The 27,125-nt window shown below is 36.2% G+C and overlaps 2 protein-coding genes across 3 annotated transcripts in view; one reads left to right on the top strand and one right to left on the bottom strand.

Annotated features, from left to right (window-relative positions):
- Positions 1-27,125, top strand: part of LOC6576835 — a 209,536-nt gene that overhangs the window by 95,601 nt on the left and 86,810 nt on the right. For both annotated transcript variants that reach the window (XM_032728532.2, XM_002002784.4), the window contains exons 5-7: positions 5,057-5,164; positions 6,766-6,857; positions 8,143-8,408. In XM_032728532.2, coding sequence (XP_032584423.1) covers positions 5,057-5,164; positions 6,766-6,857; positions 8,143-8,408 — 466 coding nt within the window. The remainder of the gene's footprint in view (positions 1-5,056; positions 5,165-6,765; positions 6,858-8,142; positions 8,409-27,125) is intronic.
- LOC6576841 overlaps positions 10,887-27,125 on the bottom strand; it is a 50,240-nt gene continuing 34,001 nt past the window's right edge. Inside the window, exons 10-13 of the mRNA XM_015165390.3 lie at positions 23,184-23,443; positions 20,272-20,379; positions 18,684-18,822; positions 10,887-11,978 (exon numbers count right to left, since the gene is read on the bottom strand). Of these exons, the coding sequence (XP_015020876.1) occupies positions 11,376-11,978; positions 18,684-18,822; positions 20,272-20,379; positions 23,184-23,443 (1,110 nt within the window). The 3' untranslated portion in view covers positions 10,887-11,375. The remainder of the gene's footprint in view (positions 11,979-18,683; positions 18,823-20,271; positions 20,380-23,183; positions 23,444-27,125) is intronic.

Here is a 27,125-nt window from a genome sequence, read left to right as displayed (position 1 = left end):
TTCATATAAGATATTCAAGCAATAGATATTTGTGTGAGTATAAATATATATAATATAAATAATGTGTTGTGTGTGTACATGCTACATGTTGCAAGTTGTCCATTCACTGGCTTTAAGTGTAGTTACCATGAGATATAACTAGCCGCTTTTCATATTTTCTGTGACTCTTGGCACTGCCGATGCTTTTTGGCATTGTGTCAAGAAGTCTCACAGAAATGTTAGACAGTGACTCAAATATGCCAAGCCAAAAACACTGACAGAAAATATATAAAGAGAATACAGTTGATTTTAAGTAGAACAAATATTATACGAAAATATGCAACATAAAAATAAAATAATAAAATATACAAAAATTACAATTTTTATAGAACTAATAAATTACAAAAATAAAAATAAATTTGATTAATTTTTTTAAATGATTTTTGTATTGTATGTGGTATATATGTAGTATAGGATAATAATATGAAATATATTATAATAAATATTATATATAAAATTACGTTAAAGCGCTTCAGCCAGGTGCTGAAGGGCGAAAAATTAATATATTTTTTTAGGTATCGATACTACATGCATGCAAGAATATTAGAGAAGAAAATTTAATTTCAAAATACTCGTGAGTCATGTCTTCAGCATTAGCATTCAAAGTTTTCGAGAGCTCTTGTCTTTATCTTTAAATATACACCGTATTATTTGATAATATGACTGTAGGCCCCTTTAACGCCCTATTTTTTCTCTCAGTGCATTGCTGACATCCGAGTTGCTTTTAATTTTTTATTTTCGTCTGCTTACTGTCGCTTGGTCGTAAGTGCAGCTGAGCAGAGGGAATGTTGCCAGTATTTGCCCGTATGACATGTTCATGACATCTACGCGCCATTGGCTGTTAAAAAAACACACACACACACACAGAGGGAGATATACTCATTTGGCTGTGTGTCATGGAAATTATTAGTTCATTCTACGCTCCGCCAAATGCAGTCAAGCGACTGCAGTCGGTGCACTTTGTGCTCCCTACTCTTTACTCTCCGCTCTCTACTCTCTGCTCTCTGCCCCCTGTGCTCTGTGCAGTCTCCTGTCAGCATTTTTTCGAGTGGCAGCACATAAAAGTATAACAGCTTTTGGCACGCAATTTTAATTGTCGGGAAGTTTTTGAAATGAATTTAAAGTGCATGGCGAGCAGCTCGATTTCATAATCAAAACAATGCCGTTTTTTGTGATAGAAAGAGAAGCCCGCCAGGCAAGCATAAACATCAGCAAATAACAATGAATTAAGTGGGAATGAATAGTGCAGAGATACCCTAGAAATGCAAGGGGAAAAACAGAGGTCAATGACTGAAAATATAATTAGTCTTATAAATCAAAGTGTTTTTTTTTTTTTGTCGCTATTATCATACAATTCATATTTAAAAGTGAAAAAAAAAAAAAAAAAATTTGCTTGATGTTGACAATAAAACAAACTGCAAATAAAACATAAATTAAATAAAAAATGAATTACCCTTTGGCTGGGCATATAGGGTAGAAAATTCAAACCGACTTCACATGCAAACATTTTTGCACTGAAAAAAAGTTTTAAAATTCCCAAAAAATAGCAGAAAAAATAAACGCGCAAAAATTCAAAAATATGCAGAAAAACTACAGCCATACGGGAAAACAGCTGCAGGTGAATTTCAACGATTCTCTGTATAAACTGAACAATGTGAGAAAAAAAATACTATGAGAGCAATAGGCATTCAAACTCAACACGACTGGACTTTCCCTTACTTGTATACACAATGAAGAGGATTAAAATATTAAAAAGTACTTTGCACATATATATTCTACACACATGTATGTTGTATAAATACATATATAAATAGATAGATATGTATACAAATATGTAAATTTAAGCAGAGTATTTTTGATGCTGTGTCGAATGGGAATATTATTATTATTTGTTTTTTTTTTTTTTTTTCTGGTCACAGAATTTTTTGTTTGTGATTTTTGTGAAAGTTTCGTAGTGGCATGTGGCGTTTATTTGGGCAAACATTTCCGTCACAGGCGGCAGGACACGCAAGGACATTTCGTACGAGGCTTGTGCATGCGCCGCAGATGCCCGAACACAGAGGCAATTAATTTCCGCTAGACAAAGGCACAATTACTTCTATACATACATATATATACTTAAGTCAAGCAACAAAAACAAGGCGAATATACCAACAATGGGCGTGGCATATAGCATGCATAGCATACAGCAAATACATATATGATATATAGAGCCGTAGGCAACAAAAGCAGTTCGAATTCGGTTAAGGCAACGAGCTGGGCTTTAATTTATGGCTGCCAGAGCAGAGTCAGGCCATCAGCTCGACCAAATAATTACAGCAGAGTTAAAAAAAATTTAAGACTCGCTCAAGGTCCGAGCAGTCTATGTAAAAGTTACCCGCCCTCAATAAAAAAAAGAGGAAAAAAATGGGAAAGTGAAAGTGAAAATGAAAGTACCGAAAGTAAAAGTTTTCTTCTCGCCTTCATAATTTTGCCATTGTCATGCCCCGTGGGCACATTTTGATTTTGTTCGTTGAAGTTATTGGCGAAAAGTTTTTCGCTTTCGTTTCTTTTATGGCCAACGGCTAACGCGGCGTATACTTAACATGCAGCAAAGGCCAACATATGTTCACAGCTATCAGCTAATGCTCAGTGCCCATAGACCTAATAGCAGATCAATTAGTTTGCACTTTGTTCTTTGATGCCATTGATGCCCGCATCAAGTTTGACATTCCGGCAAATAAACTATTAGTAGGCGAAACTTTGTGCCATGGCCAAGGTAATTAAAGCACATTTGAATTTATTATCGTGTGTGTGTGTGTGGGAAATGCTCATTTTGTCTAGACTTTTATAGGCGATAAATAGTTGAGCAAAATAAAAAAGGATAGTAGGTCATTTGGATATATTCACATGGACAGGCTGGAAAGCCCTTCGAATGTAACTTAAGCGTATAGTTCCTGGAGAGCAGACTCTCCAAACATGGATTGCATACCCAGTGTTTGAGTATGGCTTGTAAAGAAAGAGCAGGATCTCGAATAAATATGAAATACAAAACGAATTATTAAATATAACAATTAACATTTTTTTTTAAATTAAAAAAAAAAAATAATAATTTTTTCAGAATGAAAAAAAAAATTTTTATTATTAAAATAAATTTTTATGATAAAAATCAAAAACAATTGTTAAAGATCAATTTGTATATAAAAATCAGATCATAACTCTTAATTTCATTTTTAATTAAGGCATATATTATAGTAAATTATAATTAACCCCTTAGCAATTTTTTAAGTTTATTCAAAAACTTTTGAAATCGTAGAAAATATTGTAAGAAAAATAATCTATCAAGGTGAACATGTTCCAACAGGCAAAATTTACTACATAAAACAAACAGTATATAAAATAGAGCAATACAAAAAATAATAAAAGAATATATGTTTCAGTGTTACTACAACAAATATACAAGTTTAATTTGTTTTTTTTATTCAAATTTTTTTTTTTTATAAAAGGAATTGTAGAAATAAAATAATTTTATCAATAAATTTATATTTCTTTTAATTTTTATATACATATTTTTAGATAATAAATATATAAAGAAAATAATGCAAATATGCTTGAAAACAAAATTTCTTTTTATATTTCTTCAATTTAAATATTATTAAAAAAATTTTTATATATTTATTTAGCCACATATGTATATAAAATTTGTTATTAGCTTTATCTTATTACACAGATCAGCTGGGCAACTGATTGATAAATTAGAAAAATCTGCAAAATGGCAGCCGAGCTTAAATCTGTAAACTGCTCAAGGTCAATAGCCCTTTAGACTTAGAACAATTTTTTAACGAAGCGCTGTTCATTTTGTAATTAAAAATATGAAGCGGTATCTAATTAACAATTTCTGATAAAGACACGTTCAATATCAAATATATTTGAATTGTTTCAGCTGTTTTTTTTTTTTTTTTTTTTTTTTTTTTTTTTTAAGAAAACAATTTGGTAAATGTTTCCAAAAATTAATTTCTGTTGACGTGTGTCAGGCGAGCAGCAGCAACAACAACAACAATTGCGATTGTTGTCGCTGTTGAAAGGCCAGACGAGCAAACCGAGCAATCCACCAACAAACAGCCAGGCAGACAGACGGACATTGGGACAGACGGACCATAGAATGAATGGGGGAAAAGGCAGCGCAATTATTTAACATATAAATGGCGACCTTTTTGTTTATGTTTCGCATTTTGCAACTTTGGCTAAGCGCCGCATCCCAATTAAATTGTCAGCGAGAATATTTTGTTAGCGTGAATTAATTTCTGTGATTCCGAGTGGGGAGCTGCAATTCGCCGGAATGCGAGCAGTGCGGCTATCAAATGGGAATTGACAACGTACAGGAATCTAATTAAACTGTTTTCTGGCATCGATTTACACTCGGATTTTCTATTTACCATTCTATTTTCGACTGAAAGCATTTGCACATGAGACGGCAGAGTCAATTTGAATATAACTTAATGAAAAAGTCAGCGAATGCCGAACCTGAGCCAGCACTGCTGCTGGTAGTAGGGTCTGTTCAAGGTCTGCGCTCGGCCTGTATGCATAATTACTCGCAATTGAAGTTAATGAGTGAGCAGCGGCTCTGCGAAGCTGACGGATATGACGTAGGCCGTATCCTGCGAGTCTGGAATGTATCCTTGGCGCCAAGTTCCTTAAATTATTGCCTGGGGCTGTCGACAGCCTGTGACCTTAGCACTCAGATGCTCAAAAGCTGCTCTTGGTGGTATTATATTTGCGCCTCTCAACAATATTCGCTTAGGCACGTACCAAAATATTGAGATAAAAAAAAAAAATTAGAAAAAAAAAAAACGAAAAAGATAAACTTTAATTTGCGCATATTCACATGAACGTATAAAAAAGAGAATAGGAATGAGAATCCTCTCTAGTGCTATTCAGCATGTCCGGCTCGTGATGGCTCAACTGTTTGTCAAGTTAAATATCTCTAAAGTTTAAACATACTTAATTAATCATTTTCTCTTCTTATATCTCTTTATAGCTCATATGCGTGCGCCTGTTTTCCCGGCTTCAGTGGCACCGATTGCGGCCACGGACCGCTCTGCACGGATGCGCATACAAATATATGCCAGAACGGTGGCGTCTGCAAGTGAGTACAGTTGAAACAAAACATGTGTAAGAATTTTAAAAGAGTTGTTAATGAAAATTTACATACAGAAGTACAAGATTTACATAGAGTAAAAGCATGAATAACTAATATATATTCAAGTTTGATTAACAGACTTTATTATTATATTCCTACTTCAGGATATAAAATGTAATATGAAATACAATATGCATATATAATCTTTAAAATACTTGTAAATTTTCATATAATATATTAAATATTTATATATATATATATTCAAAGAATATATAAATATATAAAAATAAATTTAAGTATTAATTTGGTTAATATATATTTCAAAATATGTTATACAATATATATTTATAAATTTAAAAAAAAAAATTGAAAAAAAAATTAACTTTATACACTACAAATATAAAATAATTCATTTAATTTTTTTTATATATATTTTATTATTATTATTATTTTTTTTTTATGAAGAAAATCAAACCTAAATAAATCATAAATTCTTTTACTAGTATTACGTAATACCTAATTTTTCAAATATACATATTCCAAAACATAAATTTATTATACATTTTCACTATATCAATCTTTATACATAAGCTAAAATTAAATTTCGTTTTGGATTTCGCGTGGAAATACCAAGTTCTCTAACTAAACTCATTCAACGTCAAAGCTTTTAATAACATTTGTGAAGTGGGACTCAATTATGTTTATTTGCACAGTTGTTTTGAACATATTCCCCTGCGATTACTCTGCTCTGCGCAGACATAAATAATTTTGAACACACTTCAAATATAGCAATAATAATAATAATACATATATATATCTTATATTCAAAATCAAATAATACACATCAATAACATTTATTTGTTTAGTTTCTTGAATAAACATGAGAGGACACGGGATGAAAAGAGTTTTCACTTTTAGCTTTTCAGTATCATTTTGTATCATTTTATTAAAAACAGTTGTCTTTTAACGTTTTATTCAAAAGTGACATGTTTTGCCTGCAGCTACTGACTAACTTTTTCTGCTTTATCAGTAGAGCTGCCTAGGACATTGACATGACATTGAAATTTAATTAAAATATTGAATTAATTTAGTTTTTTATTCAAATAACTTTTAAAATTCAATTATAATCTGGTATACATTTTCTTCCTTCAAATTAAAGAAATATATAATGTATCTGCTTAAATTATGTATAATATTTATTTATTATACATAAACCTGGTTGTTATATTTTATTTATTTTTAGATATAATATAAGTAATAGAAGAAATATAATATAATAAATCAATTTAAAAAAAAAATAAATAATAGAAGGTTTACTATTTGTTAAATATATATTTAATTATTATTATTATTATTCATGTTTTTTTTCTATTACAGCTGAGCTGGATATTTCGTTTTATTTTAATATTAATATTAATATTAATATGAATATTATATTTTATTTACACCTGATATTTTTGTACAATTCTTTTTAAATATTTATAAATATTATTCCTTTTTAAATCACTTAAGATTTCTTAAGATATTTTAAACCTCATCAAAATCCCGTCCCATAATATTAAAATATTTAAATTTTAAAGTTCTGATGAATTTCATTTTAATTGCAGGCACATTGGCGATGCGGCAATAACATGTCACTGTCCCAATGGCTACAAGGGAACCAAATGTGAAATACCCGAAATAGTCGAGGCGACGCAGGGTGAGTAGAGCCCTTACCCCAGAAAGTAAATCAAGTTTAACCAGTCGTAGCAAGCAATAAGTAATTGAGCGTGCGTGGCAGAAAAAACAAAAATTGTTCGTTATATCAGGAATACCAAAAGGAGCACAGAGAGCGATAGCAGCAGAAGGAGAAGGAGCAGAATCAGGAGCGAGGGAATGAAAAGATTGCAACAAATTAAAAATGAAGCTGGAGTGGGGGAAATTTAATTAAGGCAATAATTAAGCATTTAAATTGCACTCGATGCAACGTTTAACGAAACGAAAGTGTTGGAAACGAACCTGAGGTCGCAGGTCGCAGTTTGGGGCACACGACACACGACCCTGCCTCTACCCACGAGCCATGACCCGCCGATTGCATCTGCTATTCAGTCTGGCTCGAAGTGTTCTTTGTCTCCGTTTGCCACGCCCCATTGTTGAATTAGTTTTGTAAATGGGCATCTGTTGCGAGTAGCGAACAATTTCATGGGATGATTTGTCCACATTTCTGCCATAGCGATTGACGTATATTAAATTACGTAAAGAGTTTTGTATAAACTGGTGTTGAAATTTAAAGAAACATGCAACTTGTGGTGGGTAGAGGAATGTGGAATATTTTATATTATTTGCCATTTGTGAAGTTGTGTATATGATTTGCTTTAAGAGATTTTCAACTGGTGTCTAAATAGAAATTTAGTTAGAATATATAGAAATAAAATCATTTTATGTAATATCCAGTCTTAGAAATCCCATATTTCATATCTACTCCATAGACCCCTTATATACTGATGTAGGGTGCATAAGTAATTTATAGTTCTTCATATTTTGACACAGCAACTATTCCACCCGCTTTGCATGTGTCAGAGCGGAACAGAGATCCATCTGTTGGCTTGGCGTTCCCCTGGCAACGTGTCTCTGGAATGACAACGTCATCGAATTTGACATTCGGTTTGGCACAGCTCAGCGAGGGTCAGGTGGGAAATGCATTGGCAATGCGGGAGGAGTTGGGCTGTGATTAGGGAGTGAGAGGGGAGATGATGGCGAGCTTATCTCGGTGGGTGTTTGGCACTTGGCGTCAACATTTCTCGCATTTCTCGTGCGCTGTAATGTCGCTTATTGCATTTTCCGAAAGACTCTGGCCTGGGCTTTAGTTCTTTGTGTGGCTATGACTGGACCTTATTAAATTATTCCAGCTAGCTTAAAGCGTCCGGGCATTCAGCATTCACCTCTTGGCCTTGGCTTCATTCAAATTTGAATTTTGTTTCTCACATTTTATTTTGTGCTTTCAGGTTGCATTGGAAATGCCAGCGTTAGTAATTGCCATCGTGCATGTGAATTTGACAACGGCAACAACTACAACTACAACAGCAACAGCAACAACAACAACAATGGCGCCTCTAGCGCCAGCTCGAGCATTTTCAACGTGCGAAGCAATCGCAATGCAGCACGTAGTGGCAAGACCCGGTACGAGGTGACCATGCGACTGGGCGCCAATCTGACCGGATACTATCGCAATGCGGAGCGCGAACAGTTAGCCGGCGTCATGGAGCGACAGGTGAGTGGGTTATAAAAGCATTCGTACATATAATGGAAAGCACTCTAAGAATTAAATTAGGATTCTTGTAACACTTAATCAGCCCAGACAGGCGGCCAGACTCGCTCTCACTCTCACCCAGACGCTTGCCCTCTCTCCCTCTCATACTCCTTCTCTCATTCGCTTTCTTTCTCTCGTCACATATGCCAACTGCCGATAGCTACGTGACCCACATGATGCGATATGTTACGCTGTGTGAGCAGTTGCTTTAACTCTCACGCGATTTGCGAATAATTTTGATTTTAGTTTATTCTAGTCGAAATAATGAAAAAATGAAAAAAATTATTTTATATTGAATGGCAATAAAAAGTAAGAAAGCTCTAGTCGTAACTGACCGACTACGAGATCCCCCGAACCCTTCGAGCAACTCATATTTCAATAATTATTCGCACATGCACACACACACGCACACACACAGCCATACGCACGCATGCATAAACACGCACTGGCTGCAGTGTGGGCTTACTATGGGAACTTAATTGTTTAATAACTTTTCTTGTGGATGGGCTATCTACATGAAACTTCAGATTATGAATATACAATGATATGCATGTATTTGCCAAAGCATAAGTCTCTAGTATTTGAAATACGCCTTTTACAAATGTGATGATGAGGGGGTGAATTAGGGGTGTGGGTAAATTTTGACAAAAATCGAAATTCTATAAAGTACATATAAATCTACATTAAACATTTAGTATTTCTAGCTTTAATCGATAACAACTTAACGGGACAAGTTATCGATATTTAAACAAAAACTCGATATGCGCGAGGTATACACGGACCTAGGAAAAAAAATTTCAAGTCTCTAGCTCTTATATCTTCTGTGATCGACGCGTTCAAACATACGGACAGACGGACGGAACTTGGATAATTGAATTTAATTTATCGAAAACCTAATGAAAACTCAGTTAGGATATTAAATAAATCATATTATATCTAATTAACTGTACATGATTAGCGTACTTTCAAGTAATGTAATAATGCGACCTGCATAATATCAGACTTCAGTTATCTGTTTTCTCTTTTCGTTGACTTAAGCCAACAGTTTTAACAGTTTTTTAATGGTCAGCGTGTGACAGGCCCTAAAGTTGATGTTGACACCACAAGAGGCAATAGGCATGAGGCAAGAGGCAAGAGGCAAGTGGCAAGTGGCAGAGTCGAGGCATGTCAACTGACTGGACTACAGCAGTTAATATTTTGATGGGAATGTGGCGGCTGGAATCGGAGGAGGAGCAGGAGGCGGCATGGGGCGAGTCGCACTCAACTCTGAGTGATGATGATTTTTGTGTTGGCGTTTGCAGCCTGTCATCATCAGAGAGCAGCTACAAGCACTGCCCGATCCCCTCCCTAGTCCCGTCTCTCTGGTCCGACTGGCACTTAATACCGCTGTGGTTGGCGCTTTGGGGCGACAATAATGAAGCCGTTTCAAGTTGTCTGCTGGCTGTTGCGGTTGAGGCCCCCACATTGATGATGATCAAATTCGCCGGGCCTCTGCATATTCTAATGGAGTGTAAAAAAAATAGGAAAATAAATAGCGAGTGTCATTTAGTTGCGAGTGGGCGCTAATTAAAGAGAGAGGAAGAGGAAAAGAGAGAGAGAGAGAGAGGTAGAGAGAGAGAGAGAGGGAGAGAGTGGGAGAGGGAGTGCTAGGAATATTTGCCCACTCATCGCAATGTAATAAAAACCAGACAGACAGCAAAATACAATCGCAAAAAATTGCATTAATTTAACATAATTTAATAAATGCACAAATAAGCAGCACAAAATATATAAACTGGTGAGGAAAGTCGAGTATGATACGGCCTTTATTATTGTAATTACTCTACATAATTATTGTTATTTTATACTCATTCATGAAGGGGGGATAGAAAACAAAAATTGTTTTATTTCCATGACAGTGTAGCTATATGTTCCGTTGCCGCTAATAAAGCTAGAGAGTGTAGAATTATAAATTGGAAAATATCATATTTTACATTGCAGAAATACTATTAATTCGACTGGGCAGATTAAAATAATATAAATTGGATATATCGTATATACATAGGGTGCATAGTAAATGTAGTAAAACTTATTTTGCCATTTATAAAAATGAATCAAAAGGAATCGCCCATATGTCAGCCAATTATTTGTATTGTTTTTAAATTGTAATGTTTTAAATTTTAATGACAATTTGAATTCAATTAAAAAGGAAAAAAAAGTTCTTATAGATATTTTTAATGCTAGTGACTTCAACTGTGGTCATAAGTTGTATACTAAATTTTATTCATCCATAATATTTATACTTGAATTTAGCCCATTTTATAAATTTAGCAATAAATAATTTTGTTACTTACTTACATAGAAAGGTTACTTACAAGCTTTAATTTTTATTTTTAATTTTAAACGAAAATTTACAGTCAATTAATAAAAACTAATACTTTTTCATTTTAACTAACAAATACAACAATTTTCAAGAATTTAAGTATAAAGAATTACGTCTTCACTCTATAGATTTACAATGAACTGAAATATGAGGAATTGCCTAAAAAATTCAGTAAATGTCTTCCCTTTCACATACACATGCTCACATTTACACGCACGCTGTTGATGTGATGGGCGCTGCTCGCTCCTCACATACTTAAAAGACAATTAACTTAATCCAGCTCAACAAAAATGGGAATTGAAAACTCGAAAAAAATGAAAACGATTTAAACGAAATTCTCTCTAATTCTCTCTCGAATCCCGATAATTCTAAATAGCAAGGGGATATATTTTTATTTTATTTTATTTATTTTTTTATTTACACAGAAATTCAAATTATCGGGAATGATCGAGAACGAATTTTTTTCAAGTAGTTTTGTTTTGTAGTTTTCCGATTTATCGAAATTTTCGATTTAACGGGTTATTAATTATCGAGACTCGACCGTATATTCATCTGAATCTTCCCGGTTAGTCCACATAGTTCTGTGTCAGATTGAGCTGATCCTCCTGGACGCCGCTGCTGCGCGCCTGGTTGATGTTGTGCAGCATATTGCGAACGGCTCCCGGCGTGCGCTCCAGCGAGGCCGTCCATGGGCTCTGAGCCTGCGGCTGGGCATTGTTGTTGGGCGTGGACGTGGGCGTTGGGCTGCCAGCGCTGCTTTCCATAATCGTGGGCATGTTGTGGGCCAGCGGCGCCTGTGCCTCGCTGCGCTCCTGCAGCTGGGTGAAGTTTCCGCCGCCATAGTCTCGGCTGTCGCCGCGCTTGAAGCTGTGCACCGACCGCGACAGGGGCCGCCAGCGGTTGAGCTTCTTGGAAGGCGAACGCTGAGCGGGCGGCGTGCTGCTGCCCGCCTCCAAGTTTCCACTGGAGGTGGTATCACGACCAGCGCCAGCCGCATGCTGCTGCAGTAGATTGGTCACCAGCTTGTCCAGCACCTTCAGATCCACCTTCAGCTGCGAGTTCCGTATGGAGTTCATGCGACTGCCAGCCAAGCTGCTTGGGTTCGTGTGCAGCGAATCGTCCACATGCCGTTTATTTAGACCGGCTATCTTGGCCAAGCGTTCAGTTAGCTGGAAAGATGTGAAGATATGATATTAAATTATATAAAATAATTTATAGTGTATACATGTAGTATATATAGTATTTATATTATATAATGCTCAAAGTTGTGTCTAATAAAATATGGAAATAGACTTGAATGGATTAAATATATTTATATTTAAATTGATACTGATATATTTATTATCGTTATTGATATTTTTGAATTGTATTGATTTTTATTATTGATATATAATATTTATCAAATATATGATATTTAATCTCCATTCAAGCCTATTATATATTATATATCATATCATTTCATATACATAAGTCAGAGGTTGGTTTGATGCATTCTCAGTGCACGTCCTCGAATCGATTTCACTTAATTCTTTTATTTTTTTTATGCCAAGTCCATTTGTTGACTTGTTTTATTAAATTCAGCATTCTTCTGGAGTATCGAAATCATGGCAGCTCTCACTCAACAACACTAGAGCAACGTTCAGCAACTGATTTAGGTCTCTGTCTCTGTTTATCTCTCTCCCTCTCTCTCTCTCTCTCTCTCTATATATATATCTTTTAGTGACACTACATTACAATATTATCAAAATCATCGAAATTTCCAATTCCGTCCAGTTAGATCTTAAAGCCCAATCAATATAAGGAAACAGTCAAATCTGTCAATTATATTTATTATCGATATCGATTATATATTTGACGAAGCGAAACAAAATAGGCAATTTTGATAAATTATTAATCCGACTGCATGTCCCATTCGCCTTTGCCTCAAACGACTTCCCAATTAAACCGCAATCTGAGGGGGAACAATCGGCCTTTGGCACTGCGAGATTTGCCTGCGACTCCGGACAGACAAGAGGGCAGCATTCAGGGCAGAACACCCGCTGCCGGGGCACGTGCCCAATCCCATTCGCTGGGCAGCCGCAAGGATTAACAATGCTGGCATTTGGACGAAAAGCAATATATTTCTGTGCTGTGTTTCTTTTTTTTTGGCATCGACCCGGGACTGGCCCAGTGCCTGGCCTGGCCGAGCAGTGCGCGACTTTAATTGATGTTTCATTTCCGTTGCAAAGTGCTTCCGCTTTCCTGTGCTCAACATCCGATGTTTGTTTTCTGCTCTTGCGGCCCTCAAGTTTGAGTGGCAGCCCGTCGACCTGGCAACCCGTTCGCTGGTAATTGAGTATCAATGCGGTTTTAAGTGAAAAAATTCTTCTTCTTGCCAGCCACGCCCACATGCATCTGTCTGTGCCTTCCTCCCTCACTCCCTGAATGCCATTCAATGGCCAGCGATTTCCGTTTGTAATCTTTTGCCTTGATTTGTACGTTTTGTTTTGTCTCTACCTCTCTCTATCTCTTTCGCTCTTTCTATTTCTGTTTCTTTCTCTCTTCTTCGTGCAGCCTTGCTCTATGCTCAAAGGGGGTTAATTGAGTTTTAGTGGCCGCGACTCACTTTAAATAGATTACAAGCCGCTCACAGTGTAAACTCCTGTGCCTGCTTCTGCCTCCTTCCTCCTCCTGCTCCTTCTCACAGTGCGGCCGCTAAGCTATCAAGTTTGTTTTGCACTCGGCTTCGACGGAGGCCTTAAATATTTGGAGCATGTCTTGTCTGTCACTCACTCAAGTGCGCTCTTGACGTTCCCATTTTCGCTATCCATCTCTCTCTCTCTCTTTCTCTCTCTCCTTCATTTCTTTCATCTCTTTCAAAATGAATTAATGTAAAAGTTGATTTGTGGCAATTGACGCTTGGTTGCCTCTTGCTTTGCAGCAACTTTTAATTGGAACTTTCTTCCGTTGGCTAAACGGGATATTACGAAAGTTTCTTTTTTTTTCGTTTGGCTATGATGCCTGCCCCTGCCTGATGCTGATAAGCTAAATACGTGTGCCTACCGAACGTCGACATTATATTCTTTGTTGCTATTAACTGCTGCGCTTCCTGGGTCTCCGGACATTGCATTCCATTGAGTGGGGTAAAAGGTTTGTTTCGTTTCCTATTTAGTTGTTGGTTAGGCAGTCTCTGCTAATCATAATTTTGTGTAAGAGTTGATGGGTAAATGCTTGAAATTCGGCTTTTCTCAAATTCAAGTATACGTAGTATTTTAAATAATATTGCACTGAATGATATTCTTTTAGTGAAACACGCACACTTGCAAGAGGAGGAATTGTTGATTTATCTTTACTTCGTTCAGAGCAGATTATGAATTTCTCAAACACACAATAAGCTATATTGTACTAAGTATATATATAAGTATTAATAAATGTATGTATAGTAAACTTAATATGTTGTTTCTTTAAGCATAAATGTTTTCCTTACAACAGCTAAACTCATAGTATAGATTTTATCTCGCTGTTGTGCTGTGCGTATACGTAATAATTGTTTTTCCTTAAGCATAAATTCAACCCTCACAGCAGCAGCTTTTAAAAAATACTGAAATTGCATTTGCTCTGTGATTACTTTGACAATTACTTTGAACACTTGTAGACCTTCAAATGGATTCAGCTCTATAAAATACGACTTCAGCTCGACCCACTATGTACCCTACAAAAAACCTTTTGACTCTTTTCAATTGTCGTTCAATTCTCAAGCTGCATGTTCTGCGTTCAATCTCCACAATCTTTGGCACATCCATACTGCCAAAAAAAAAGGAAGAAAAGGAAAATAAAAAGCAAACCAGCTTCAGCAGAGTCTTTCGTACCCGTTGGGCCACAGTTTTTGTGGGACTTGCTCGACTCCAGTGCAGTTGTCTTTTGTTTTTGTGCGGCGCAACGACTTCATCTGAATACAACCATAAATCTTGCCCGATTCTCAGCAATAAACAAGCAGTCAGTTTTTACTCCGAGACAAGGGCGCAACTGCGCGTCTCTGACCTTTCGTTCGCAGTATGCTACCCTTTGATTTATGATGACTCCGCTTGCTTTATATTCGGCGTGTCCTTGGCGTGTCTCGCCTGCCAGCTCCTGCCAGCTCCTGCCAGCTGGTGTTGGTCTCTGCGGGCAGCTCTCACTTTCAACTATTCCAGCGTGCGTTGCGCAACTAATGATTGAGGTCAGTGCTTACTGTACTGTAGTCACTCCCTTTAACGCGTAATTGTGGGTAATTTACTGTCAGCTCCCCTTATATAGAGTCTGCTACCCACGGCGCCCAACAAGCCACTTGACAAGGGCGATTAGCAGATACTAAGTGTTATTCTAATTGTTATGCTTGTATTTAAATACCAAATGTCACTTGTTGTAGACTGAACACATTTCTACAGCAGCATCTCAAGCTGATTGTCTGTTGACACTGTATTAGAGTGTGGTAGAATTTGATTTTATATGGTTGGAAATTTCAGGCTGACATTTGTTAATATCTTTTTGATGTTGTAAATGGATGACATGAATTTTATTTTTTTTATTTAATTATTGAATATTAAATTCAAATAAAATTACACTGAATCGAAGTTATTTGAACTTTATTTTACATGTTATAATTAAATAATATTAAACTCGCTAAGTTTAATTTTCTGAAATTTAATTTCGAGAGCAATGCAGTTATCATATTAAAATCTCAGCTTCCAAACTCTTCGATAATATAAAGCATTGCACTTTTATATTGATATGTAAGCTATCTATATGATCTTTGATTTATTCTGATTCATATTTGATGAATGATATGGTTATGAATATATGTGCTAGAAAATAATATACTTTTAGGCTTACTTTCGTTAATAACATTTTTGATGCTGTAAACATTTACAGCATACATATGTATTTTATTTAATTATTTATATATTTTTTATATTATTAAAATTATTATAATTTTGTATATAATAGTTTTAAAATTTTTTTTTTTTTCAAATACTTGATTATTTAATTTTTTTAATTCAAACCTAAATTAAAATTAAATTAATGTAAGTTTAGGGATATACATATATAAGGCAGAAAGTAATACAGTTTTAGGTTTACTTTCGGTTATAACTTTTTATACCCTGAACCCATTAAAAATTAGAAATCAGGGATAATGGTTTTGTGAAAAAGTATGTAACGGGCAGAAGGAATCATCGCAGACCCCATAAAGTTTATATATTCTTGATCAGGACGACGAGCTGAGTCGAGCCCTGTCCCTCTGTCCGTCCGTCCGTACGTATGAGTGCGTCGATCTCAGAAGTTATAAGAGCTAGAGAGCTGATTTGAACACTTTTAGACCTGCAGACTTCAGATTTACTGTGTATATACAGTTGATCGATACGAAGATTTTGTTATTTACAGATTTTGGAGCCCACGCCCCCTTCGCTCCCAATTTGTAATTTTCATTATATGATTACGCTCTGATTGATCCATTAAGATTGAATGTCTACAAAAGAAATTATTCAACAAATAAATTCTCATAATATTGCCCACACTGCAGCGCAGCCTAAGCGCAGTCGCTGCTAACTGCGCAGTCAGCAGAGCGCGTGATTATATGTGCGTGTGGATGCGTATGTATGCATGCATGCATAAAAGAAGTGCAGAATGAGTAGAATATTAGCTTAGAGGGTTCAGGGTATCTCCTAGTCGAGCAGTCTCGACTAGAGCATTCTTACTTGCTTGAATAGAAAATAATACGCTTTACAAGATAATATAAGAAACTTGCGGTATTTGTTAGTCGAGCATATCCACCAGTTGAAATTTATCTATTGATAATATTGCTCTACATATTCTCATATACAAGATTCTCTCCATGATAAATACAAATTTTGGGCTTCGATTGAAATTGTGAATGGAAAATTCTAATGCGTACTTATTAAACTCAAACAAACTATGTGTGTCTAAATGACAACTGTGTAAATAGTCAATAGAACAGTTCTGCGAGTATGGCAAAAAATCTTCTCTAAATTGAAAAAAAAGTAAATAAATGAAAAATAAAATAAAAATAATAAGAATAAATAGTAAAGTCAAGCAGATCAAAAGGGCTGAATAAACTACTGCAAAATATTCAACGAAAAGGAGTTAGAGAAATCTATAAAAGGCGAGAATTTAGCTTGTCATTTCACATTCCCTCCCAGATTTACCTCAGATGAGAGCCATAAAAATAACTTTGAGCCTCGCAGTGCTGGCCCTGCTTGTGGTCCACTTGCCTCGGGGCAATGCTGAAGCGTGTATTGATGTAAGCGATCCACCTGGCTGCACTGACTGCGAGGATCCGGCCAAAGAGCAGCATGCGGACTGCGTTGAAGATCTGGCGCCACTCGATCCAAATTACCCAGATGAGGCAGACGGGGATGATGGGACAGCGGTTGGTGATGTCGATACAGATGATACCGATGAGGATGTGACTGCACCCATCAATAATGGCAACAACGGCCTGAGGAGGAGGAGGAAGAAACCAAGTCGGTGAAGCGAGTGCGCAAAGTAAAAAAAAGAACTCGGGCTCGGCCAGGAGTCAGGCGCAACAAGAATCGACGTGCTGTATCGCGCAGACGAGTCCGTGTTTACGTGCGGAATTAATTTAAGCTCAGATGGAATAAATAAATTGAAGCTGAATTCGAATATTTGAAATTCGATTGCAGCTCAAACTGAAGTGAATTCGTCAGATAATATTTATCTACAGAGAACCAAACAGTTGACGAGGAGCGAAAGCAATTATATTAAGCTATGCTAAGCCATGCCAGGATAGCCGCAGGATAGTCGCGGCGTCGACTGCCGACCACAGAAACCTCAATTGAAACGTAGCTACGGCGGAGACGACGTTGACGACATTTGCGCGTCAAAGATGTTGCAGAAATATGCAAAGGAAACTCCAGATTGATGTTAGAGTAAACAGCTGGCAGGAGTTGAGGGCAGAGAAGCCAAAGCAGGCGAGGCATGAACAATTAGCAAACCAAATACGAAATTAACGGTGCAAAAACATTATTGGGTGTTGGCCGTGTCAAGTGTTGCCTGTTTGTGTTGAGATGCAACGGATAATGTAGATAGTGTGACAGTCTCCTAATTGAATTTTTACAGACAGCTTTATAAAGTAAGACAGGAAAACCTCCATATAAGCGAGTGTAAAGTGTAAATATAAAATAATGAAAGTGCTAAAAACTCTTATCTAAAACCTTTAAGATCACCTAGCGAGAGCTTTGTGCAAGTGAGTCTCTTATGTTTATAAGGATTAATAATTTTAAAGATCTTTGAAAAATTACTCCCATGTTGTATATGAATGCTAATAAATTCGTGTTTGATGGAGTCTTGAATGAGCATTTATATTTATATTTATATTTATAGATTATATAGAAAATATAGAAAATGTATTTTAATAAATATTTGATGGTATGCACTAATATCTTAGATATATTTTAGTTTAGCGCCCGTTTAAATCAATTTGAAAATATTTTTACTGTTTTAAATTATGTAAATGCAGCTTAAATTAAATTCAAGCAAAATACTTTCAATAGATTTCTAATATAAATTAAATACATTAATATTGTACATAAATAAATTAAATAATATATAAATTCTGAAGACAGTTTTTCAGAGCTGTCGAAGCACTAAATCTACTCTAATCAAACGATGTTTATTTTTTACTATGCTCAAACTACGAGCACTGACTTAGCTTGCTTAAGCCGGTGCTTCGTACGAACGAGCTCCTATGTAGACCATAGAGAGGAAAAATTAATCTTGTACAAAATTGTCCACTTAACCCAGCCGCTGTTAAATGGCAATTCTGGGCCAACAATTACTAAATATATTTATTATTTATATTATTTTCTTATACTTACTTCACCCGCCGCATTGCTCGAGTAGCTCATCCGTTTCACTTTCTTGAAGGTGGCATCGCTTTCGGCCTGTGCCAGAGCTCGCTCCAGGGCTGAGTCCATTTTGGCACTACGTGCCTCGTCCAGACCCTGATAGGTGCCGCTAGAATAAGCAGAAGTACAATGAATATGAGTTTAGTTAAACTACAAAACAAATGCTACAAATCCACGTTAAAATTATTTGAATGTGTATGTATATATGCCTGAGGTAAAAAATAAAAAATAAAAAATAAAAATAAAATAGAAATAAAAAATAAAAAATGGAGCAGTGATAATATTGAAGAAATAAAAAACTAAGAAAAAATATTAATATTTACCTATTTATATATATGTATATTGCAATTTCCATTTTGTACTCACTTTCACTACTATTTTTAATAAATTTATTTGAAAAAATGTATTTTCTTAAAATAATATTATTTATCTGTTTTTTTTTTTTAAGGTCTCTATGAAATATGAAATACACTGACTATGATAATTGACTTTAAATCGTAACGCTATAATTCTAATGCACATATTTTTATTTTCTATTTTCTATTTTCTGTTTTTTTTTTTTAATTTTTTTTTTATTTTATTTTTTTTTAATTTCATGCAAATATTACACATTTTCAGTGCTTTAATTCGCTTAAAACTGATTGTTTTCTTTTTGTTTTCACAATTTAGCTGATTTTTCATGCAAACATCAAGCCCGCAGTCCACATAATACCTCGTGCCATCCTCGTATATACGTACATACATACATACGTATATCCAGCAAGCATCCACTGCGAATTTGCATTCAGTGTGAAAATGAAAAACTTTTGTGCAAATTTCCCAATGCCCTTTGTGCGAGTGGGCCATAAATTTTTTAGTTGTTTGAGTAAACAGCGCGGTCACTGGGCGTTAAATTAAAAGCGCCAGCAGCTGGCTGCTAATTTGCTACATGAATTTCGAGTGGGCTACTCCAATTGTTTTTATGCTAATTTCTTCAGTTTTTGCTGTTGTTTTTGTTTTTTTTTTTTTTTTTCAGTGTACCTTTTATAGTACCCGTTGCTGACCCTAATTGACGTTTAAATGTGCTTTGATCGTGCTTAATGAATGTTTTTTTTTCTATTTATTTTCTCCATTTTTTTGTGATAATTAAAAATAACAATTTTATTTGAATTTGAGTTTCCCATCAAATTGCGAACGCTTCGTGTCTGTAATTTATGTAGTCGACCTCAGCCTATCGGTGGGCAAGTGGGCGGGGCCAAGATGTATGCGACATAGTATAAATACGTTTGTTATTTACCTCTGGAAATTGGTTGGAGACGTGTGGCTCTCCCATTCCAATGAGCCAACAGTAAATTGCGTTGGCTTCGAGTAATGTCATGAGCAGACACGCACACACACACACACACACACTCCCACACACTGACTGCATCACACATGCGCTCAATTACCGCAACAACAATAAACAACAAACAAGCAAAATAAAATTAAATAAATAAATAAAAAAATAAAAAAAATGGCAACGATTTCGTGAACTGAAATTCTCGACTAAAGATTTCTCCATCCTCTCATCCACACTTACCCCATAAGCTTGTCAGCGCCTCCGCCAGCGCCCCGCAGCGTGCCCTGTCGATGGCGCATCGTTGAGCGGTTCGTCCTGCGCACGGTCCGCAGATCTGTTTCCCAAAAGCTGTGCGAGCATCAAAAAACACAAATGAAAACAAAATATAAATTCATTTTTTCTTAAATATTAAAAAGTAAAGGCAAGCAATTTAAAGATGAGTTAAAGTTAAGTAAAAATTTGAGACTTTGCTCATTTGCTTCCATTTGGCATCGAGCCCTGGCTGTATTCAATGTAAGCAACTAAAACCCTTGGAAGCGAAACGAGCTTCAATTTGCCAAAGCAAAGCAAACAAGGTTTCAATAAATAAATATACGAATCTATGCACTTTATGCGCATTGCAAGATCTGCTGAGTCGGAATGGAAAACATTGCATTGCACATGAGCCCGCAGCCATATGGGCAACGAATTGCTAAAACCGCTGCCCGTCCATGACATCTATTCGGGCGAGGGCGTTGCCACCCGACCAAGAGGGCTGCCGCGAGTTGAATGCAGCAGCAGCAAACACAAATATTGCATAAACAACTGTTAAATGTGCGCAGACAGACAGTAAAACAATAAGGGATTAGGTGGGACTCTCGACGAAGAGATACCCTTTAGAGAGATTACACTGCAGTGAATTCGAAACGAAAGACCCCAATGATAAAGATAATAATTATAGAGGTGTTGGCAGTAGTGTCAATAGTAATAATAATCATAAAGATAATAAAGACTATATGGATAGCTCTTACCCCCTTGCTTGCGTGAAAAAATGGTCTTTATCCTTACAGACAAGGTCCTTATCCTTATCTTCATTCTTATGTTTGTGCTTTACCATTATCCCTATCCATATCCTTATCCATATCTTTGTCCTTATCTCTCTATTTATCCATATCTGGTTCTTTATCATTATCCATATTCCTATCTATATCCTTAGTCTTTATCTTTGTCCTCTATATTATCCTTCACTCAATATATATCCTTTTTCTTAATCTTGCACTCATATTTTGTCCTTGTCCTTATCATTATCCAGATCCTCGTCATTGCCTTTGTCAATATCCTAACCTCTATCCTCATTTTTATCCTTTCCCCGACCTTATGCTTTTTTTTATTTTCCCTCATGTTTTCTTTCCTTATCCTTATGCATATGCATAGCTACCCCAGCTTTTGTAGCAGCCAACAGGGTATAGCATAAACATAAGCTGCCTGGTGGCTGAGCCAGCGAGCGTGCGTTTGCCTTAATAGGCAACACTGTGCATAGTGTAACAAAAACTGTGGCATACATAATATCTGTGAGCCGTGTTGACAGAGCTCTGCAACAGCAAACAAAATTTGTTTTGTGCACGCTTCAAGTAATTTAATGCGTCACATTATGAGATTGAAGGCCACGTAGCCAGACCAGACCAGAGCAGACCAGACCAGACCACACCAGGGCAGGCAAGGCCAGACTCATGTCTGGTCTCCAGCCTCCAAGTGGGGGTCAGTGGCGTCTATGCGACTTAGATGGCTATTTATTATAAGCAGAAGAAGGCAGCGGCGCAACAAAAGCCATTTATTAACATTAGCCCGAGCACTTCTCATGAAATGCACGAAATAAGCCAGTTAATTATAAGATTTGTCATCGGCAATGTGCGAGCCTTATGGGTTTCAGGCTAATTAAATATGTATTTGATGTTATGACCACCTCGATAATATATCAACAAGCGGCCGTTGTTTTAGAGCAGACAAGAATTTTGAATAAACGAAGCAAATTGTTAAAGTTAGAGAATTTCTGATGACAAAATAGCAAAACAATACTGAAATAATAGCACAGAAATGTTAATGGAAATTTAATATAATTCGAATAATATATACATACAATATACATTCGAATAATAATATAACTATGGCCACTATTCAATTACTGATATTTCAATATAATATTGGAAGTGTTTAACATCGAGCAACAAACCTAAGCTGTTAAATCGTACAGCAAACTTGAACTTTCTTTTGTGGCTGCCTGTTAACAGACTTTAAACACTGTTAAAAGACTTTTATTTTGTCTACTGGTCGTAACAGCGTCCGAATTGTTTGATTTCACTTCGCGTTGTTAAGCTAACAGATTGTTTTTCATAACCTACATACGTATACGTATTACGTATCCACTCACTGTTATTAGCTATTGTGTTAATTAACAGCTTCTTGACACTATTGTTAAGCTAAAACTGTTAAAGTTTACAGTGACTGTAAACTGTAGTAACTGTTAACAGACTAAATAAATATTGAACTGAACTGCTGTTAGTTATAATATTATGTTACTTAACAGTTTATTACTATGCTACCGTGACTGTCTTTTAACAGAATGAATGCTTTACATATTGAACAGCACTATTCACTGTTGTTAGTTATAGGATAATAAAAAGTCTGTTATTGAAGATAAGGATTATCTTATATTAATTTTAACAGTAGCGTATAATGTTTCTTGCTCTTTTATACAGCTAAAGGACCTCGATGTTAGCTATTTATTCTTCACTTCGAAATTAAGAATATTCTTCTAGTCGAGTTAGGTTCAGCAACTACTCATTATATTAAATGTTATCAAGCATAACACTTCTGATTATCCTTTCTTTTTTAATAGACAATTCTCATTTTTGGATCAAATTAAAATACACTAAAATTTCTATCGATTGTTGCTTCCGTTATTAATTACATTCACAAATGGTCGATTGGCCATTTGGCGAGCGCACAGACCGGAAGTGATAAGCTTAAAACGAAGTGTGCGGTCATTAGGAACAGCTCAGTGCATATTTCGCAGCGCGAATTGAGGGTGGAACGGGGGGTGCCAACTTTATTGCTGTCATATTGCTGCCTGGCTTTGATATTGAAAACTTGCAGCTCGTTGCCAATCCACTTACCGCTTCAGGTCCGGGCTGGCCGTGTATGGCGCCGATACTTCCTTGATTTTCAGCACTATTATGGCCGTTATAAATATGCAAATCACATTCACTATCGTCAAACAAGCGGACACAATGCCATTGATGAGGAACTCGGTGGGCAGGTAGTCCGTATAGAGGAACGGATACGCGCTGGTGCTGTTCATGGGCTCGTTTTTCAAGTGCGGTATGCGCTTCTCCGGATAGATGAGCCAGATGCAGGCCTGCGACCAGAATAGACCCTGAAAAATCGAGAGCGAGAGAGAGAGAGAGAGAGAGAGAGAGAGAGAGAAAGTGTGTGTGTGTGTGTGATAAGTGGCTAAGTTCATTTGTATGACTGACATGACTTAATCAAAGTGTGTGTGTGGAATAGGTAAGGGGAGGGAGGAGCAGGAGGAGAAGCAGAAGGAGGAGGCGGAGCAAACGCGTGGACAGTTGAGGTCATAAGGTCGCTGTATATGCGAGCAACCGAATTGAAATTGAAAAGAGCACAGCTGTTGCCCCAAGCATATCAAGTAGTAGATGCCGGCCTTGAATTGTGATAAATCTCACACGCACAGACTCCGGCTTGGATCAAACTTTATTGTCGCATTGTCTGCTCTTTGGCTCAGCATTTTTTTTCCAAGACTATTTTTGCTCTTTTGCTTCGCTCTTATAAATTAAAATGACTCAGCGCTTGGCCACGCACACTGCGGAAGTTCGTGCCTACTCAAAATGCTTGTATGTGCATGGGTGTGTGTGTGTGTGTGTGTGTGTGGGTGTTTAGTCTGCTTTGTGCTTTGCTCTACTTAGCCTAGTTCTTTTAAATTTATGACGTCTTTAGATCTTTCCCCCTCTCCCTCTCTCTCTCTCTTTCTGTTCATTGAAACCGAAATCTGGTTCTAAGAAAACATTCCGTTAAAAGTGAAAACAACCAGTAAATACAACGGTAATTATTCGTTATTAATGGCGGCGTATAAATCACAGAAATGTGAACTTAAAAGACATAAAATTTTGAATAATGTTGTTAAGTAAGTAAACCAATGTAGAGCACATTTCGCACGCTAATTTCCAAAATATGCGAGTAAATTATTTGCTGATAAACATTATGAAGCTTTAAATATTAAATGCGCAAGTTCGCAAAGGGATACAAGTTTCTCTTATTTTGTTGTTGCCATTTATTGCTGAGCTGTTGAAATTATTCACAATATATTTCATGTGCTAGTCATTTTTTATGCACGTGTACGTACGTGTATCTATGGGCGGACAGCGCTGCGTATGAGTAATGCGAAAAGTAAATATATGCGATTGCTCATACGCGGCGTTGTCCGGGCTGCATGCAATTAATTGTGGCACGCTGTTCGGGCAATGCAGTTAGCAGATTTTAGGTTAAAAACGTGCAACTGCTGCCTGATAGGGCTGACAGCGTCAGAGTTTTAGTGCGTGCATCTGATTTATGCAGCTCATATAAGCCGCAAGCGAAAAAACAAACGCAACAAAAATAAAGAAAATAAGCAAAACCAACAACAAAAAGGCCAACGCGAGGGCTAACTGGGCTAGCACACATGCTCGACCACAGTCATCGCTATGATTAAGCGATCTCGGCTCCCATTGTTTCAGCACACGGAGTAAGCCAAAGGACTGGCAAAGCGCTTGCATTTGGGAGAGTTGGACACACAAGCACAAGCACAAGCACAAGCAAAAGCTCTTGCATCATTTTGTCATGCCTTGTGGCCCCGTCGCACCGTCTCGGCCCACCCCGCCACGCCCTGCCCTGCCCTGCCGCCTTGCGCCATTGTCTTTCTGTCACCATTGATAAATGTCAGACAACCTCGTGTCGCCGGGAGTTTGTTTGTTTTGCCTGTTGGGCTGCCGTTTCCGCTGTGCCAAGTTTTTGCATGCATATTCCACAGGAATATTACTCTCTCTCACACACACACTCTCTCTTTCTCTCTCTCTGTCTCTGTCTCTGTCTATGTCCCTCTCTGTTTGCTTGCTTAATAATTTAACGCAACATCCGCTAGACTGCGTGCTGCTGCTGCGCACAATTCGCACTTGAAAATTGGATCGGAATTTATGCACTCGTTGCGGTTAGCTGCCAGCCTAGCCATCGTAGCCATCCACTAGCCAAACAGCTGGGCCCACAACAGCCACAGCCACAGCCACAGCGAGTGGCAGTGCTTGAGCTGCGGCTAAGTTTCAGTTTGGAAATCGGTGCAGCAGATTTATGAGCAAAACTTTTTGGGCCCAGCTCTTCAGATTAATCGAGCAAATTGTATATTTGGCTAATTTATGTGCTTGACCCACTCAGCCGTGCAATGCCAGCTTTCACTGTCAGCCCGCTCGTCATGCTCTCTACACCCTTTCGGACTATACTATAACTATATAACTAACTGACTATATAACTATTGCTGACATGACCTCATTTCGGGGTCATCAAATATAGCAAAATATGCGAGCAATTTATTGCCAATGTTTGCATAATATAGTATTTGAATTATAAATAAAAACTATGGTCATAAAAAAGGGCTTTTTACAGTTCAGTTATGGGAAGATACTTTGCAATAAACTGAATGAATTTTAAATTTGATTAAAAATATATTATGTATGAATTTAATTGGAAATATAATTAATTGCTTATACTTAAATTTATGTTTATATTATATTATTAATATTATATTTTATATTTAATATTCACATTTTATCTTTTTGTTTTACTTAAAATTAAAAAGGAAAATGTGTATCATTAATGAAGAGACAGATGGAAACTATATTTTATACAGTTCATATATAAATCGATATAAAATATATATAAATAAGTATTATATAATATATAAATATATATTAGTGGAATTCTGATGGTAGCTAAATTTCATTCAGTTCTTTTGTAAATACATCAATCAAAACGTGAAACAGAACTCAATAAATAGAGGCCAACAGCTGCTAGCTAAATGTTTTAAAAGGCTAACAATAAATAAATAAAAATGTACATGAATATATTTACACGCTTTACATTATATATACTTATATCTCAATTTATTATAAATAAATTAAATGTAAAATGTGTACTTATAAAGTGTCTAAATATATTTATGATTTCATTTATTTATTTATTTTGTATTATTCAACATTTTAATAAATTAATTATTTAGTTCCATTTAATTCCACTGCCCTAGCTTTACTATTCACTCTCTTATCTTTAAGGAGCAGCTAAAAATTTTACGTAACCAAATACAACTTAAGGAAATTAATTTTTTGGTATTGGTATAAAATGCGAAGACTTCTCTATAAACTCTCCTGTGCTCCAGCATCAGCTTACCAATTAAAAATATTTTATGAATATTCTCAGCCGTTTACAGAGCAAAATCTACATTTCTATTCGCTTATTTCGATTTATATGCGATTTAATACCCTGCAACTTGAGCTCAAAAGTCATACGAAAGCATACCCAATAATTAAAATAAATGAAAAAAGGGTATTTTAACCGGGTATCTACATTTGAGCGCCTATGAGATACCCTAAGATACCCGATTGTTCTATGTTCTATGTTCTATGATTGTTCTTTTTTTTTATGCTCTGAACCCATTGAAAATGGGAAATCAGGATATAATGCTATAAGCCAAAGGATCTTAGAAGATATAAGAGCTAGAGAGCTGAAATTTAGCATGCATACTCGTGTATACCATAGGCAGTACAAGTTTATCTTATTTTTTCGATAACTCATCCCATAACTTTTTATCGAGAATAATCGAAAAATCGACATTGTTTTTTCAGCCTAATTTGAACATTTTCAGACCTGGAGACAAAAGATTTTGTAATTTACAGATTTTGGATACCACGCCCCATTCGCCCCCAATGTGTTAAAAACACATTTCAAGTAATAGAGACTTGTGCTTTGGAATGTACACACATTTTAACCATATGATTACGCTCTGAAAGTTTCAC

The sequence above is a fragment of the Drosophila mojavensis genome, unplaced genomic scaffold (genome assembly GCF_018153725.1).
Source record: "Drosophila mojavensis isolate 15081-1352.22 unplaced genomic scaffold, ASM1815372v1 contig_36, whole genome shotgun sequence".
NCBI classification, from domain to species: Eukaryota; Metazoa; Arthropoda; class Insecta; order Diptera; family Drosophilidae; genus Drosophila; species Drosophila mojavensis.
This window is presented reverse-complemented; position numbering and strand designations above follow the sequence as displayed.